At 53.4% G+C, this 16091-nt stretch overlaps 2 protein-coding genes and 2 non-coding genes across 4 annotated transcripts in view; 1 reads left to right on the forward strand and 3 right to left on the reverse strand.

Moving 5' to 3' along the window:
- Nucleotides 1-16091, forward strand: part of SOX12 (SRY-box transcription factor 12) — a 280268-nt gene that overhangs the window by 242279 nt on the left and 21898 nt on the right. The gene's annotated exons all lie outside the window — the stretch shown is intronic.
- Nucleotides 593-6792, reverse strand: TCF15 (transcription factor 15). The gene is made up of 2 exons (XM_056107877.1): nt 6166-6792; nt 593-1055 (listed from the first exon to the last, which is right to left on the reverse strand). Exons 1-2 carry the CDS (start codon nt 6718-6720, stop codon nt 981-983), a joined length of 630 nt encoding a protein of 209 aa, XP_055963852.1. The 5' UTR covers nt 6721-6792; the 3' UTR covers nt 593-980.
- On the reverse strand, nt 15244-15405 carry LOC130017195 (U1 spliceosomal RNA). The gene has a single exon (XR_008791347.1). It is a non-coding gene; the product is annotated as a U1 spliceosomal RNA (small nuclear RNA).
- On the reverse strand, nt 15683-15792 carry LOC130017198 (U6 spliceosomal RNA). Its single transcript, XR_008791349.1, has one exon. It is a non-coding gene; the product is annotated as a U6 spliceosomal RNA (small nuclear RNA).

Raw genomic sequence — 16091 nt, forward strand, 5'->3', positions numbered from 1 at the left:
TGACCCAAAAACAAAAACAGAAAAATAAGGGGATGGCATTTGCTTTTCAACCGACTCACCCAGGTTCGATCCCCAGCATCCCTACATTGGTCCCCTGAGCACTGCCAGGAGTAATTCTTGAGTAAGGAGCCAGGAGGAATCTCTGCACATCACTGGGTGTGGTCCCCAAAGCGAAAAAGTAAATAAATTCAAAGGTCAGAGCGATAGTACAGTGTGTGTGGCGCTTGCCTTCAATGCTTCCAACCCGGGTTCAATCCCCGGCACCCCACATGATCTCCCAAGCACTCCCAGGTGTGATCCCTGAGGGCAGAGCCAGGAGGAAGCCCTGAGTACAGCTGGGTGTGACTCCCAAACCAAAATAAATAAATACAACATTTCCCTGCCAACCATACTGGACCCCAACAGCAGTGCAAGAAGGTGCTGAGGAGAGTTTGAGAAGCTCCACTTCAGGGAACGGGGAGCAGGTGGCCTTGCTTTCACCCACCCCCAGACTCTGTCCAGGGAAGAACGCTCTGACCGCTCCCATCCCTGTATCCCATTCCAGCTAGGAACCTCTTTTACTTAAAAATATCTTTTATTTTAAACCCACCAATTCTCCCTTACACACCCACAGGGTCTCACGCACGCGTGTGCGTGAACACACACACACACACACACACACACACACACTTGCACTCACAGATTTACACACATCCTCTGTCACCAACAGTCCGTTTCCCAGAATGTCCACCTAGTCACTGGCCAGCCAGGGCTGGTGCTGGCTGCTGGGACCCTTGTCTGCTCCAGGGTGGAGTACAGCTGTCCTGGCGTGGGGCCTGCCCCGAGGGTCGGAGGAGGGGGGTGCCCCGGCCATTGTCCTCTTGTCCCTCACAAAGGAGGCTGGGGTTCAGCGCCCGGCGTCTTCTCCCTGTCCAGTGGGTGGCCGGCTTCTGGTTCCCTCTCGAGGGTCCCGCTTGGAGCAAGTGCCATAGGCGTCAGATTCATCTTCTTGACACTCGAAGGGGGGCCACCCCCCTCACCTTCAAACAGCTTCCTCCCAGGTCCCGGCGGCCACCCTAGAAGGGAGGAGAGAGAAGTGTTTGGAGGGTTAATCAGCTCATGGGTCACCCTGGCGCTAACCGACCTAGCGTCCAGCCCTCTGGACAGACGGGTCCCGGCCACACGGTGAAGGGCAGCAGGGCCCCAGCATGGACCAATGGGGGACAGGATGGAGGGTACACACTGGGCAGGGGCCTCTCTGGGCCATAGGAAGGGGTTCCTGGGAGGAGGAGCAGGGTGAGTGGGATGTGGAAGAGTGGAAAGTGTGGGAGCAGGGGAAGGCTCTGATTTTAGTAACATTTTTATCTTTCCCAAGTGTCTCCCCAGAGCATTTGAGTTTGAATAACCACCCAGTGCATTTAAAATTGCAACATTGGGGCTGGAGCAATAGCACAGTGTTTGCCTTGCATGCAGCCAACCTGGGTTCGATTCCCGGCATCCCATATGGTCCCCCGAGCATTGCCAGGAGTAATTCCTGAGTACATGTGCCAGGGCCAACCCCTGTGCATCTCTGGGTGTGACCCAAAAAGAAAAATAAATAAATTTAAAACTTTGCAACATTAATCTTTTTTTTTCTTTTTGGTGGAAGCGGGTTGTTTGAGTCACACCCCGAGGTGCTCAGGGCTTACTCCAGGCTCTGTGCTCAGGGGTCTATGCTGGTGGTGCTCAGAGGACCTGATGTGATGCTGAGGAGCATAGAAAGGCCGTGGGCAAGTGCCTTAGTCACTATCCTATCTCTCCGGCCCCAAACCACTTGTGAGACCAGGGCACAGGCACACCCCACAACCACCTTCCTGCCTTCATCCAGGGCGTCCACTTCGCCAAGAACATGCTCTCTGGCCGTCTCCCCAGAAAGTCTCTGTCCCTGCCTCGCACTTCCGGCCTCTCTGGGGGGACGTGAGCACCAGGATATAGCTCAGAGGGGGGAGCTGGGCTTTCTCTTTTGTTTCCCCATGAGGGCTGGGAGCCTGGGACGGAGCAGGGAAAACGTTACTCTGGGCCCCAGTTCTAGTCCAGGGTCAGGCACGGAGCAGATGCCAAAGACCAACACAGCCAGTCCGTGGTGCCTGGTGGACATGCTAATGGTAGCAGCTCCTGATGCCGCTACTCGGCCTGCAGGGCTGTGCTCTGAGGCCTGACATGTGGGGTCATGGCTTCAGAGAGTCTTTGGAGGCCTCCAGCCATAGAAGGTCTGGCCCAGCGGCTCCCAGCCAATTGGTAAGTGTCGGCTGGAGCTCCCCCATGTCCAACAGTCTGTCCCGTTTCCAGGACTCAGTGGCATTGGATTCCCTCCATCCTCTCCCAGAGCCAGGCCGGGAGGTGATAGAGCAGAATCTTTCTCAGCCATGGGGAGAAACTGCCGACCATCTGGGAGCGCTGCCCCCCTGCCCCCTCTGCTCCTGGGCCCAGTTCGGGGCCAGTCCATGCAGATGTGAGTCCAGCCTCCCTCGAGGCGCGCCGGGCCCCAGGACAGCGTGTCCATTCACAGGCAGGGCTATTTTGAGGGCTGAGGACACATCCCAGCAGAGCCCAGGGCTTGGGCTTCTCAGACAAACTCTGGCAGGAGCGATTGTGCAGGGCGGACGGGCGGGGGAAGGGACGTGGCTGGGAGAAAGTGAACTCCCACCTTCCCCTTGACGTCTGTGGGGACAGGAACTGCCACTTCCCCCCAGGCTGGTGGTCACTGGGAGACCTGGGTCCCACACGGGCGCGGGGACTGTTCGACCCCCAGGTCTCATTTCTTCATCTGAGAATTGGGGACCAAGGGGCCGACTTGCCATCCGAGTCAGAGAGAGGGCTGCAAGCGTGGCTGGGTAAGACGCGCCTCAGATGAGGGCCTGAAGAGCCTGTTCCTTCCTCGTCCCTCAGGGACCTGGCACCGAGGCCTCTGGGTAGCACTGTGGTCAGGAGCTGGGCTCGAGGGACACACAACTGGGCTGTCATCTATGCTCTGCCTTGGGCTGACTGCTGGACCTCAAGGCAAGTGACCTCACCTCCTCGGCCTCCGTGTCCCCACATGCAAAGTGGTGTCACTGTGGGGACACACAGGTGTCTGCTCACACAAGACCCGAGCACCTGGCCAGGAGCACGGCGAGCCAGCAATAAACACACATGGGCCCCGTCTGCTCACGGGGCCTGCTGGCTGGCTCCACGCTCTTCTGCTCTGGAGAGGGGCCCTTCCAAGCCGGATCTATAGGACACCAGCCCCAGGTGAAAAAGGGACAAGAGTCAAGGCTTCTTCTCCACCTCCTGCTAGTTCCTTCTACCACCAACAGTCACACCAAGTCTCTCCTTCAACGGGAATCCACCAGAAGCAGATGTTTCCATGGTGATCCAACAGAGACCACTAGGTGGGAGGGACAAGGGAGCTCAGAGGAAAGGGAGAGGGGACCAAGACTGGAAGATTTCTGGCACCCCCAAGTCAGGAGCGCCCCCCCTCGCCCACCCCCAAGACCAAGAAAGTCAATTTTCTCCTAGCAAGTGTTAGAGGGGCCCAAGCTGGCCGGGATCGCCCGGACCCTATCCCCAGAGGAGCCTGTGGGGTTGAGAGCTGGGCTTCCATGCCAAATTTGGCTGGGTTCGTGGTCCTTTCGCCAGATCCCAGGAAGCAGCCAGACCAATGCGAGAGCTGGTTGTGCGGGGGATAGATTTGAGACTGAGGTGAACACCCCCAGTGGCCCTGCGGTGGTAGGGGGCAGCGATGGACACCCTCCCACGCGGGCCCTGTCCACTTCCCAGGCCAGCAAGACACAAGCTGAGGGGCTGGAGTGATAGCACAGCAGGTAAGGCATTTGCCTTGCATGCGGCCCAACCCGGGTTCGATTCCCAGCATCCCATATGATCCTTTGAGCACCGCCAGGAGTAATTCCTGAGTGCATCGCCAGGAGTAACCCCTGTGCATTGCTGGGTGTGACCCAAAAAGCAAAAAAAAAAAAAAGACACAACATTGGCCCCTAGGGCCTATGTATCCCAGAGCATCTTCTGGAAGCGGGTGGGAAGCTATGGCAGCCCCTCCCCAGGCACCCAGGGGCTGAGTGGTCGGGCAAGGAGACGTCCACGGGCACAGACAACCCCATGCACATGCCAAAGGAATGCAGGCAGCTGTGGCCACTAACACTGACCCTCTTGCCGAGCCACGCCACGTTTCCTCACCCCTACTCTGTTGTGTTTAGCTCCGGAACACCATTCCCTACGCCAATCTGCCTCAGTTCCCAAACGTCAGGACAGGCCCTGGGTGCCCCCTGCCCCCAACCCCGAACTCCACCTTCACGCCACCCCTGTCTTCGTTTCCTTGCCCTGGCCCTGATACCACAACCCGCTTCTCTTATTTCTTCAGTTTTAGTAGAGTGGGGGAGGGGCCACACCCAGCTGAGTTCAGGGGCCACTCTTGGCTGGATGAGTGGAGACCGTGCAGTGCCGGGGACGGAACCTGGGCCTCCTGCATGCAAAGCCCATGCTCCAGTCTGCTGAGCCGCCTCCCGTTACCCGGAGGCTGCTGGAGAGCTGGAGTCTGCGATGAGGGTGAACGGCGACCGGGGAGGGACACCGAGGGCCTAGTCAGCCTTTCCCAGTGAGGCCGGCTGCCAGCAGGGGCTGAGAGAGCAGACGACTGGGTCAGGGAAACTGAGGCAGCCATGAGGAGCTGAGACTGGGGTCTGAGGAGCCAGGATATAAAAGGCTTCCCGGGAAAAGAGGGAAGCAGGGTGCCTGGGGTGCATGAGGACCAGAGGCCGGAGTGTGGTCGGATCTCCCCAGCCCTTTTGTTCTTTCTGGAGGGAGGGCAAAGGCTTGGCTACATCCATTGGTCAGGGCGGCCTCTCTGCCCCGGGGACCATATACAGTGTTCAGGAACCAAACAGGGCTCTGCACAGTCTCCCCGGCTCCCCTTTTCCTTTTCAAAAGGTCGCGTGGGCAGACAGACAAGTCTCAGCCTGGTTTCTCCAGGGATCAATGGGTTACTAGAACGAAGAGCTGTCACACAGACAAGCTTCCTTCGTGTAGGAAAAGTGCCTGGCTGAAGGGGAACAGTCTGGGGGTGAGGCCAGCTCCTTGGGGTGTGGGCAGAAGCAGCGGCTTTCAGCCAGAGGAGGCCCCCCAACGCCACAGCTAACCTATGGGTATGGATTGCGTCCACACTAGGGCATACCGCAGGCTCTTCCCCCCAGATTCCATCCTTCAGGCCTGGTCCTTAAGGAAGCCTCTCATTTTTCTTTCCTTCTTCTTTCCTTTTCTTTCTTTCTTTCTTTCTTTTTTTAAACAAAAACTCCTATTGCTCATTAGCTGGGTATTGCTGGGTCTTGGTCTGGAATACAGGTTCAATTTCCTTCTCAGCATCAGGTCTTGGGTCAGGCCTCTTGTTCATGACAGAGATGATTTTTTTTTTTTAATCATAGGGGTTAGTTGAGGCCACACACACCACCAGCAAAAACCAGAGCCTGTAATCTGGCTTCTGAAGCCAGGGCGAGGGAACGCTGGACATGGGACTAAACCAAACCCGGCTTGGAGCCATACCCCCTTATCAACCACAAAACTACCTGCCTGAAGGTGAAAAGAAGGGGCTCGCCGGGGTGGGAGGGCCAGTACAGAGTAAGGCTCCTGCCTTGCACTTGGCCGAACCCGGGTTGATCCTCAGCATCCCATCTGGTGCCCCAGCACCGCTGGGGGAGTGATTCCTGGTCTCAGATTCCTGGTTGCAGGCTTAAGCCCTGAGCATTGCCGGGTGTGGCTCCAAACACCCCCCCCCCCCCAAAAAAAACAAACCACATACACAAAAGCAATAAAAAAGAAGAGCCTTGTCCCCACCGGGGCACGAGAGCGCCTTTGTTAGGACTTCCTCATGCCCTCTTCCCAGCACAGCTCCAGCGGGAAGAGGTGTGGGGCTCCCCGTGCAATCTCCATCCTCGAAGAAGTCTGGCCCACACTGGACTTTTTTTCCAGCCCTTTCTGCTGATGGGGCGCGGAGCGAGAGGTTCCGTGGCACTGCTCCTGGGCGCTGCAGCGCCCCCCCTCCCCTCCCGCCCCCCGGTACCTGGAGTGGCTTGTCTTTTTTTTCACTTGGGCATGGGGAGCCTGTGGCCCGCTTTTGCGCCCGACCCCCGCCCGCCCGCCCGGCGCGCACGCACTCACCCCCTTGCGCTGGTTGCTGAGGCAGAAGGTGCAGATGGAGCGCGGCTGGCGGCCGCCGTCGGCAGCGGCGGCGGCGGCGGCGGGGATGGCACCCTTGGCGCTGCCCGCCGCGCGGAAGCACGGCTGCCCGTCGTCGGCCGCGTCGCCCAGCAGCAGCACGTTGGCCAAGTGCGCGATGTAGCTGGACGCCAGGCGCAGCGTCTCGATCTTGGACAGCTTGCGGTCCACCGGCTCGGTGGGGATGAGCGTGCGCAGCGCCGTGAAGGCCGTGTTCACGCTCTGCGTGCGGTCCCGCTCCCGCGCGTTGGCCGCCTGCCGCTGTCGCACCACCACCACGGGGCCCGCACCGCCACCGCCGCCGCCGCCGCCGCCGCCGCCCGCCCGCCGCCCGCCCCCGGGGCCCGGGCCGCGCCGCGCCGCCTCCAGGCCCTCGCAGCAGCCGAACGACTGGTCGGACGCGTCGCTCTCGCTGCGGTTCTCCTCGTCCTCGCTCAGCAGCCGCACGTCGGGGTACAGCACGTGCGCGCCGACGGGGCGCAGCAGCGCGAACGCCATGGGGCCGGGACCGCGTCCGCGCGTCCGTCCGTCCACCCGCGCGCCCCGCTCGAGCGTCCGCAGCGCCGTGCGCTCCCGCGCGCTCCCACGGCCCGGCCGGCCGCCGCCTTATAGCCGAGGGCGGGGCCAATCGCGAGGCCGCCCCGGCCGGGGGCTCCGCCCTGGCCAATGGGGACGCGCCCGCCGCGTCTCAGCCAATGGGAACGCGCCCGCCGCCCGGGTCTCCCAGGTTGAACGCGGCCCGGGAGCTCTGCGCCCGCCCGGACGGCAACCCGGTCGGCACCCGGCGATTCTGGCAGATTGATGCTGCGGGGTTCTGCGTGATGGGATGGGGCGACCCTAGTCCAGCCCGGGCCCCTTAGCCTCCGCCTTAGAGCCTCCGGGAGAAAACGGGCAGCTTTGTTTTTTCTAGCCGTCTTCTTCGTTGGCGGAGAGAACGACAGGGGAAGCCAGTTCGGGTCTTCGCCCCTTTTGAATTTCATCACACTAGTTCTGAGACTTTAAATGCGAGTCAAAAATTGGGGAGGGTGTTTTTTTTTGTATTGTTTTTGACTCCCCTCTTCTGTTTCACAGACTCAGGAATGCGCATTAACGTAACGGGAGTCTGGGGAGAACTTTCTCGCAGGAGCTGCGGTCTTTCCAAATAAGGACGCGACAGTGTCACATCCCTGACGACAAACTTGAGAAAGCAAAACCCCAAACAAAAGCAAAACAGAAACGCCAATCTCTCCATTTATTCATCCAACAAATATTTGTGAGGTCTCCGCATTGTGATTTCTGGTCCGAGGACAGAGATGTGATCCAAACGAACTTTGTCCTGGCAGAGCTGACGTTTCGGCTGAGGTCCTGCTATGTGACAAGCATTGGGCTGAGTATTTTACTACTGATCCTTACTACTCTGCCCTGAGATTGTGGGCAGTGCCCCAATTGCAGATAAATGTTCTTTCGGTCTTTAAAATGCAGGGACCTGGAATAGCCCTAGTCTGTCTTTCATATCCTACTTCTCCCACCCCCATTAAAACGCAAGTTTTGGGCTGGAGAGATAGCACAGTGGGTAGGGCGTTTACCTTGCACGCGGCCAACCCGGGTTCGATTCCCAGCATCCCATATGGTCCCCGGAGCACCGCCAGGAGTAACTCCTGAGTGTAGAGCCAGGAGTAACCCCTGTGCATTGCCAGGTGTGACCCAAAGAGCAAAAATAAATAAATTAATTAAATAAAATGCAAGTTTCTCTTCTCACCCCCAGTCCTTTTCTTTTCCTTTTGGTGGGGGGGGGGACAGGGAGTAAATGGAGGGTCACACCCAGCAATACTCAGGAACTACTTCTGGTGCTTCTGTCCCTGTGCTCAGGCGACACTCCCTGTGGGGCTTGGGTGTATCATAAGTGGTGCCAGGGATTGAAGCTAGGTCAGCCATGTACAAAGCATGTACCTTGTTACATGGCTTGCCCAGAATTCATGCTTACCATCCCACCTCAGCTTGGAATACTTAAGCCGCCCCTCTTACACTCCACTTTTTCTTCCCTCATCCGCCTTCCTGCCTTCAGGAAATCTTAGATTGTTCAGTCTGACAGGTCCTCCTCAGAGGGTCTGAAAAGAACCATTTAGCTGTTGATGGCTCCTGGGGTCTTCTCACCGTCGTGCCCACTGCCTAGCTCCATCCTGGGGCTGGCTAAGCCAGCATCCACTTGGCCTTGAAAATATCTCTCCTGCCCAAATGGCATCCATGAGGCAGACAGATACAAGGAGCAAGCCAAAAGGCTCCCAGGTCCCTTTCAGCTCCGTCTTCCTCTTGGTGAGCATGCGTCTCTGCTCTGCCACTCTCTCTTCCTAACTTCCCTGACCCTGGCCAGAACGAGGGGGAGGGAGGTTCAAGAGCTGCTGAGAGAGCTTCAGGCTAGGGGTCTGTAGTAAAGTCTGTTCCCACACCTGGCTCCCTGGCTCCCCCTCCCCTTTCCACCATTTGACCGTGACCCCGGCCAGGCTGGGCTTGGGGGAAGAGGAGAAGGAGCCGCGGGGTCCCCCTCCCCGCCGGCCAGTCCCACACGCAGCCCCAGGCCAGGCTGCTGCTTCCTGCACTGATGAATTATTACCGGGAGATTTCCTTCCCTGTCTGCGCCTCCTCACAGGGGCTCCCAGGCTCCCCTTCACTTTCGCTTTCTCCCCCCTCCTCCCCCTCTCTCCTGCTCTCAACCCTCAGGTGGCTCGAGATTCCTCCGTCCAGCTCCTCCCCCTTCCAGCTTGGGACCAGCCAAACTGGGTGTGAACCGAGCCGGAAGGCGGCGGGGGCAGGACGGGGCTGACCTGGTAAGCTCATCCATTCATTTTGCAACTCGGGCAGGTTTTGACACAGGGGACCCAGGAGGAAAATAAAACCATGAATGAGACGGAGACGGGCCTTCTGCACCCCAGAGGGGAAGGCGCGCTGTAAACAGAGACTCACAGGACAATGTGGTAGGAGCAAGCCAGGGTCTGGCATCAGAGAGACCTGATTCCGGCCCAAGGTCAGTGACTCTTCGAGTGTCCGTTTCTGGCTTTCAACCCCAAGGATAATAATAGTCCCGCTTGTCAGGCCAGTGAGGGTTCCCGTGAGTTAATGCCAATCGGGCCCTGGCCCAGCCCTCCACGTGCAAGGGCTCTGTGCCTGCTGGTACGGGCCAGGGCCAGGAGCCTGCGGAGGGAGGGACCGGACGCTCCCCCGCCCCCCATAGAACTTGTCCCATTCTTCACTCGCCCCCACCAGGCACTTCAACTCTTTGTCCTTTGTCCCTCCCTCTGCTTCAGCCACACTGGCTTCCTCCTGCTTCCTGGACCCCCTCTGCTCTGCTCGGCAGACTCTGACCCCCACCCCCAAGTCCCCAACTCTATCTCTCACTTCCTTCCACTCTCCACTCAAAGTTCACCTCCTCATAGGGAGAACTTCCTGGACCCCTGAGAGGACAAGAGCAATGGTCTCTCCGCCCCCCTCTACCTTACTTCTCCATGTAGTATTTATCATCACTTTTGTGCTTCCTCTTTCTTTACTCATTCATGCACAAGCGTGAATCCAACGCTGTGTGCCAAGGATATAGAGCAAGGAGCAACCGGCCCAGGGCGTCTGTCTTTCACTCTTCTCACTTCCCATCACAGCCTTCAGAGTACAGTTTGCTATTATACCCATTTTGCAGTGAAGAAGCATTCTTTTGTGTGCGTGCGTGCGTGCGTGTGTGTGTGTGTGTGTGTGTGTGTGTGTGTCATACCCAGCGATGCACAAGGGTTACTCCTGGCTCTGCACTTAGGAATTACTCTCGGTGGTGCTCAGGGAACCATATGGGATGCTGAGAATCGACCCTGGGTCGGCCACATGCAAGGCAAATGCCCTACCCACTGTGCTATCGCTCCAGCCCCAGAAACAGAGATTCTGAGGAGGGATTGTGACTTACCTGAGATCACACAATGGGCCCAGTGGGGCAACCTAGGTCAGGCAAACACCATTCCCAACTGCAAGACCTCTCAGGCAGCCAGGAGGAGCATGAGGGCTGAGTACGAATGTGCAGGAGAGAAAGGGAAGGTCTTAGGGGCTGAGAGACCAGACCTGGCCCTGCTACCCCCACAGGGCTCCCGGGTTCCAGTGTCACTAGGACACGAGGAGCCCCTCTGTGGCATCTGTGCTGTACATTGCTGCGCCTTTGCCCTGCTGTTTCCTCATCCCTGCCTTGACCATCCATCACTTTTGATCTGAGCAAACCGCCCGACCCCTCTGCCAAACTTCAGTGTACTTAACCTCTGGGCTGTTCCTGGCCTACCTTGACACAAACTCTTGTTTTGTTTTTGCAGGGCCAGGGGGAACACCCATCTTCCTCCTGGCTCTGTGCTCAGGGATTTACTCTGAGTGGTGTTCAGGAGACCATATATGACAGACCCAGGAGTCTTGGCTAGGCTCCTTGCAAGGTGAGTGCCATCTCCAGCCCAGTGCAAACTCCTGTACAGAGGTAAAGGTAAAGGTAAAGGCCCTCCCGTTGATCGTCGATTTGCTCGAGCGGGCCCAGTAACGTCTCCATTGGAGACTTTGTTGTTACTGTGTTTGGCATATCGAATACTCTCGGTAGCTTGCCGGGTTCTCCGAGAGGGGCGGGGGAATCGAACTCGGGTCGGCCATGTTGGCCGCTTGTAAGGCGAACACCCTACCGCTGTGCTATCGCTCCAGCCCTAGAGGCTCACACCTTATTTGACTTTTCTCCCTTCGCTCCTCACTCCCTCCTGCCAGGCCCCTACTCCCACTCTGGGTATGTGGCACAGAAATCCTTCTCTCCTGGTCTCCACCCTCTTCTGTAGATTAATCCCTCCCCATTGAATAGATCTGCTGGCACACCCAAGAAACACACCTACAGAAATGGCCGTTTGTCTAACTCTGTGAAAAAATCCATTCCATCAAATCAGTATCATAAATCATATAGGATATAAATATGCCCAAAGACATAAAAATATTCAAAGGGAACCCACCAGATGAGTCAACCACAATATTGATGAAGACCAAAGTTGAATGATAAACATCAAGACTTCACTAATCAATACGGAATAGAATCAATGAAAGAACATGTGAATGTACCAATGGAATGCATGTGACTGGAAGAATATGACAGAAGATGGGGCCAGAGCGATAGTACAGTGGGTAGGACATTTATCTTGTACATTGCTAACCTGGGTTCGATTCCTGGCATCCCGTTCTGTCCCGTGAGCACCTCTAGGAGTAATTTCTGAGTTCAGAGTCAGGAGCAACCCCTGATTATTGCCGGGTATGACTCAAAAAGCTAAAAGAAAAAGTGGGAGTGGGGGGAGAAAGAATATGACAGAAAGGGCCAGAGAGTTAGTACAGTGGTTAAGGTGCTTGTCTTGATCCTGTTGGTTTTGGTTGGAATCCCTGGCAGTGAGCACTGCCTGGGGTCACTCCTGAGCACAGAATCAGAAGTAGCCCCTGAGCATCACAGGGTATGAACTCCCCCAAACCCCAAACAGACACAAAAGCAGAAATGAGAGCATGTGACTTGTGATTCTGTCTGAAAAAGGCAATTATGCTACTGCTTTACACTCTTGAATCACTTGGGTCAGCAGATACCCAAAGACCGTCCCATCCGTGTGAAGAAAGGCCATGCGGGAGGTGCTGAGATGCCACCTACATCCAACACCAACGTGCCGGGTGTGAGTGGGAGCCTCTGGGATGTGGATCCTGAATTCCTGACTCAGGGGAACTGTGAAAAACAACCATAATAAAACAGGAAGGCAAACAGAAATAAAAATAATAAATATTGGTAATATAGGCCGCTATTTTTAGGGCATTTGAAGGGGTTGGAAAAGTTCTGGACCACACCTGGAAGTGCTCAGGGGTTACAACCGGCTCTGTGCTCAGGAGTGACCCTTAGTAGTTCTCAGGGGACCATATACTGTGACAGGGATTGAACAGGGGTTGGGAAGGGTCTTTGGGACACTGGGAAAGGGAAGTGAGCTCTTTGGCACCAGGTGTGATGCTGGAACAATGCATGAATAAATAAATATATATAATTAACAGGATTGTAAATCCCATTGCCTCAATTATAAAAAAGTGAAAAAATAAATAAAAAAAAAGACTGAGGACTCCTGCAGAAAAAATTTCCTGGGATTTTATTTTCATCTGCATTTTCTAGGTTTAGTTGGCCCTAGACTCTCCTCACCGAAGCCCATCATCCTCCATCTGACTAAGGACCCAGGTTAGCAGGTATTTCTCGAGGCCTCAGTGCCAGCCACGTGGTGTGGATGAGTGCCCCATTCTTTCTGAGAGCACATTGGTAGGAGTGAGAGGAGAGGGAGTAGGTGGCTGTCTGGTACCAGGAATATCTGGGTGAAGAAGGGGCCTCTAAGGTATTTCCCCAGAACCCCGCTTTTTAAAATTTATTTATTTTTGGTTTGGGGGCCACACTGGCAATGCTTAGTCCTTATCCCAGGCTCTACACTCAGGAATTACTCCTGGCGGTGCACAGGGGACCATATGGAATGCCTGGGTCCACCACATGCAAGGCAAGCTCCCTATCAGCTGTTCCTCCAGCCCCAGAACCTCATTTCTTTTATTTTTTTTCATAATGCACAACTCTTTTATTTCAAAATGTTTGGGTCTAATAAATTTTCAACATATTAGTAAGCTGCATTTTTATTAATTTTTATCTGTTTATATTTTCTCTACTTTGGCTAAGGAGTATATCTTATTATCATTCAAAATAGTTGTTTAGAAATCTGACACATTTCTTATATAAGCAAATAAAATTTACATTTTCTAATTGGGATTGCATTTTTAAAGTATTATTTTGCATTATTATCCTCACTTATGTCACTTTCTTCTGCATTTGTCTTATCTTCTTTACCTCATTTCTTTTTGCGCAGGGGTTACTCCTGGCTCTGCACTCATGAATTACTCCTGGTGGTGCTCAAGGGACCATATGAGATGCTGGGAATCGAACCCGGGTCGACCGCGTGCAAGGCAAACGCCCTACCCGCTGTGCTATTGCTCCAGCCCCTTTACCTCATTTCTTAAGGAACACTATCATATCACTGGAAATGCTACGTATCAGGAAAAAGTGTCTTCTGCACACCTGTCAAGGAGCTGTCATGAAACTTGGAATTATAATTTTATAGAGGAATTTCTAATTCAGAGCACCATGAAAGACAATGGCCTATATCAAAAAGACTAAAAACAACCAGTGCTGGTGGGGATGTGGTGAAAAAGTGATTTTCATTCAGGATGGGTGGGACTGTTGTCTGGTTTCCTCTCTATGGAAAGCAGTACAGAGACTTCTCATAAAAAGAAGTAGAAAACTCCCATATGACCCAGCAATTACACTTCTTGGCAGCTACCCCCAAAACACAAAATCATGACTTGAAAAACTATGTGCACACCTATGTTCATTGCAGCTCTTAAGTACAATAGCCAGGATATGGAAATAACCCAAAGGTCCAATGACAAAGGAATGAATAAAGAGGATGTGGTATATATACACAATGGGATACTATGCCGCTATAAGAAAAGATGAAATCATGCAGTTTGCTGCAATGTGGATAAAACTGGAGGTATCATGTTAAAGTGAAATAAGTCAGAGAAGGACATATACTGATGATCTCACTCATCTGTGCAACAGAGAACGACAAAACAGGGGCGTAGACAACACCCAACAATGATGAACCCTTGGCCTTGGATTACAAAATGGATTGCTGAGCACTAGAGGGGGAGGTGGGGTATAGGGAAGTATGAGGACCAGACTGGAAATGACATGGGGACTGTGATGGGGGCTGGGGGGCATTTTGGTAGTGGTGGTGATGCAGTAATTTTGTATATTAATACTATGTATTTTATTTATTTATTTATTTATTTATTTGCTTTTTGGGTCACATCCTGTGATGCACGGGGGTTACTCCTGGCTTTGCACTCAGGAATTACTCCTGATGGTGCCCGGGAGCCCATATGGGATGCTGGGAATTGGACCCCGGTTGACCGCGTGCAAGGCAAATGTCCTACCCACTGTGCTATTGCTGCATCCTCAATACTGTGTACTTTAACATGATTGGACCATCTTATCTAAAATATCACATGCACATAGAGATTATTAATAGTTAAATTAATAATATACTAATGTTTCCTTTTTATGAATGAATAGACTAAGAAAGAGGTTAAGTAAATTACCTGAGGTCACACAACTAGGAAGTGAACAGAAATTCCTTTTTTGTTTGTTTGAGTTTTGTTTTGGGGTGACGTTTCTGGCTCTGTGCTCAAGGATCACTCCTGGAGGGCTCAGGGAACTGCATGAAGTGCCAAGGATTGAATCTGGGATCACTCCTGGTGGAGCTGGGGGATCATATGAGGTACAAGGGATTGAACGCAGGTCTGCTGCATGCAAAGCAAGCACCCTATCTCTCATATTATCTTCCCAGCCCCTGGACAGAAATTCTATGATAAATTATGGGGAAGAGAAGGAAGGAAGTTCAAGCTTAGATTCTCTTAAAACTGCTTCTGGGAGAGTGTGCCTATTCACCAGAGTGTTCCAATTGTGTGGAGTGGGGATGCAAGTCCTGGGCCTGAGCAGAATTGCTCAAATGCAGAGACCAGGCTGGTGCTTCTCTGAGCGCTTCCCTCAGCTCCATTCTTATAGGAGCTCAGTGTTCCCAGGTAACAAGGCCAAACTAAAAGCCAAGCTATATAGAGAGACCACAGGAAAGTGCTTCCCAACGGTTTTCACTTGCTTCTGATACCAATTTTCCTGTGCTTGCAGCCCGGGGGCAGATAATACCAGCAAAGATGACCCCCTGGGATGCAATCCCAGCCCCAACTATTGAGCCAGCCCACCTTTGCAGAGTCCCAATTGAAGCCTAAGACCCAAAGGAGCAAGAACAAGGTTTCCCAGCTGTCCCTGTTAGAAATTCTCAGTTATAGAATCTGTGTGCCTAAGAAAACAGTCACTTTATTATTAAAAAATTTTTTCCTGCCTCTTTATTCCATAAATTTTTCCATTTAAATAAGCAGAACCAGGAGAGAGGGTGAATGCAGTCTCTCACTACCACAAATTATGCAGTCGAGTTTCCCATGTTTGGGATATAGCCGGGGTCAGCACATCTGGAGTGCAAAGAGAAGACTCGCCCTGGGAAAACCACCTTCGTGATTATGGTCTCTTCCCTGCTAGGTAAGGATAGAAAATGGTCGTTTTAAGACTATAATTTGCAGGAGCAATTTGTCCCATCGTGATGCTAATTGTAACTGTAGCTCACAGCAATGCCTCCCAGAGAACCTCTTCTTGCCTGGAAGTACCAAAATCTGAAAGTGAAATGAATTTTTTAATGCTCACTCTGTTAAGTCATGGCACACACTTGCACTGGTAAACACACCAACCACTGCTCCAGGGTGAAACGGAGGCGTAGGTTTGTGTGAGCCTCTGGTCACACTGTTTTCTTTTTCTTCTTTTTTTTTTTTTAATATGGGAACCTTCATGAATTTGAGTGTCATCCTTGCACAGGGGCCATGGTAATCTTCTCTGTATAGTTCCAATTTTAGTATATGTGCTGCCGAAAACGGTCACACTATTTTCATTCCACACTCTCGCTCTGAGTGTGTTTCTGTTTAATGACCCTTATTTCATACATCCTGTTGATTCCATCCACATTGATCTCATGGACACAGCCCTGTAATTCATACCTGAACAGCATTAACCTGATGTGATTTTTTTTCTCTGCAAAGCACATCACAAACTTCTTTTTTCTTTTTTTATTCTTTTTGGGTCACATCCGGCGATGCTTAGGGGTTACTCCTGGGTCTGCACTCAGGAATTACTCCTGGCAGTGCTTGGGGGACCATATGGGATGCTGAGAATTGAACCTGGG

This window comes from Sorex fumeus, unplaced genomic scaffold (assembly GCF_029834395.1).
Source record: "Sorex fumeus unplaced genomic scaffold, SorFum_2.1 ptg000178l, whole genome shotgun sequence".
Lineage (NCBI taxonomy): Eukaryota > Metazoa > Chordata > Mammalia > Eulipotyphla > Soricidae > Sorex > Sorex fumeus.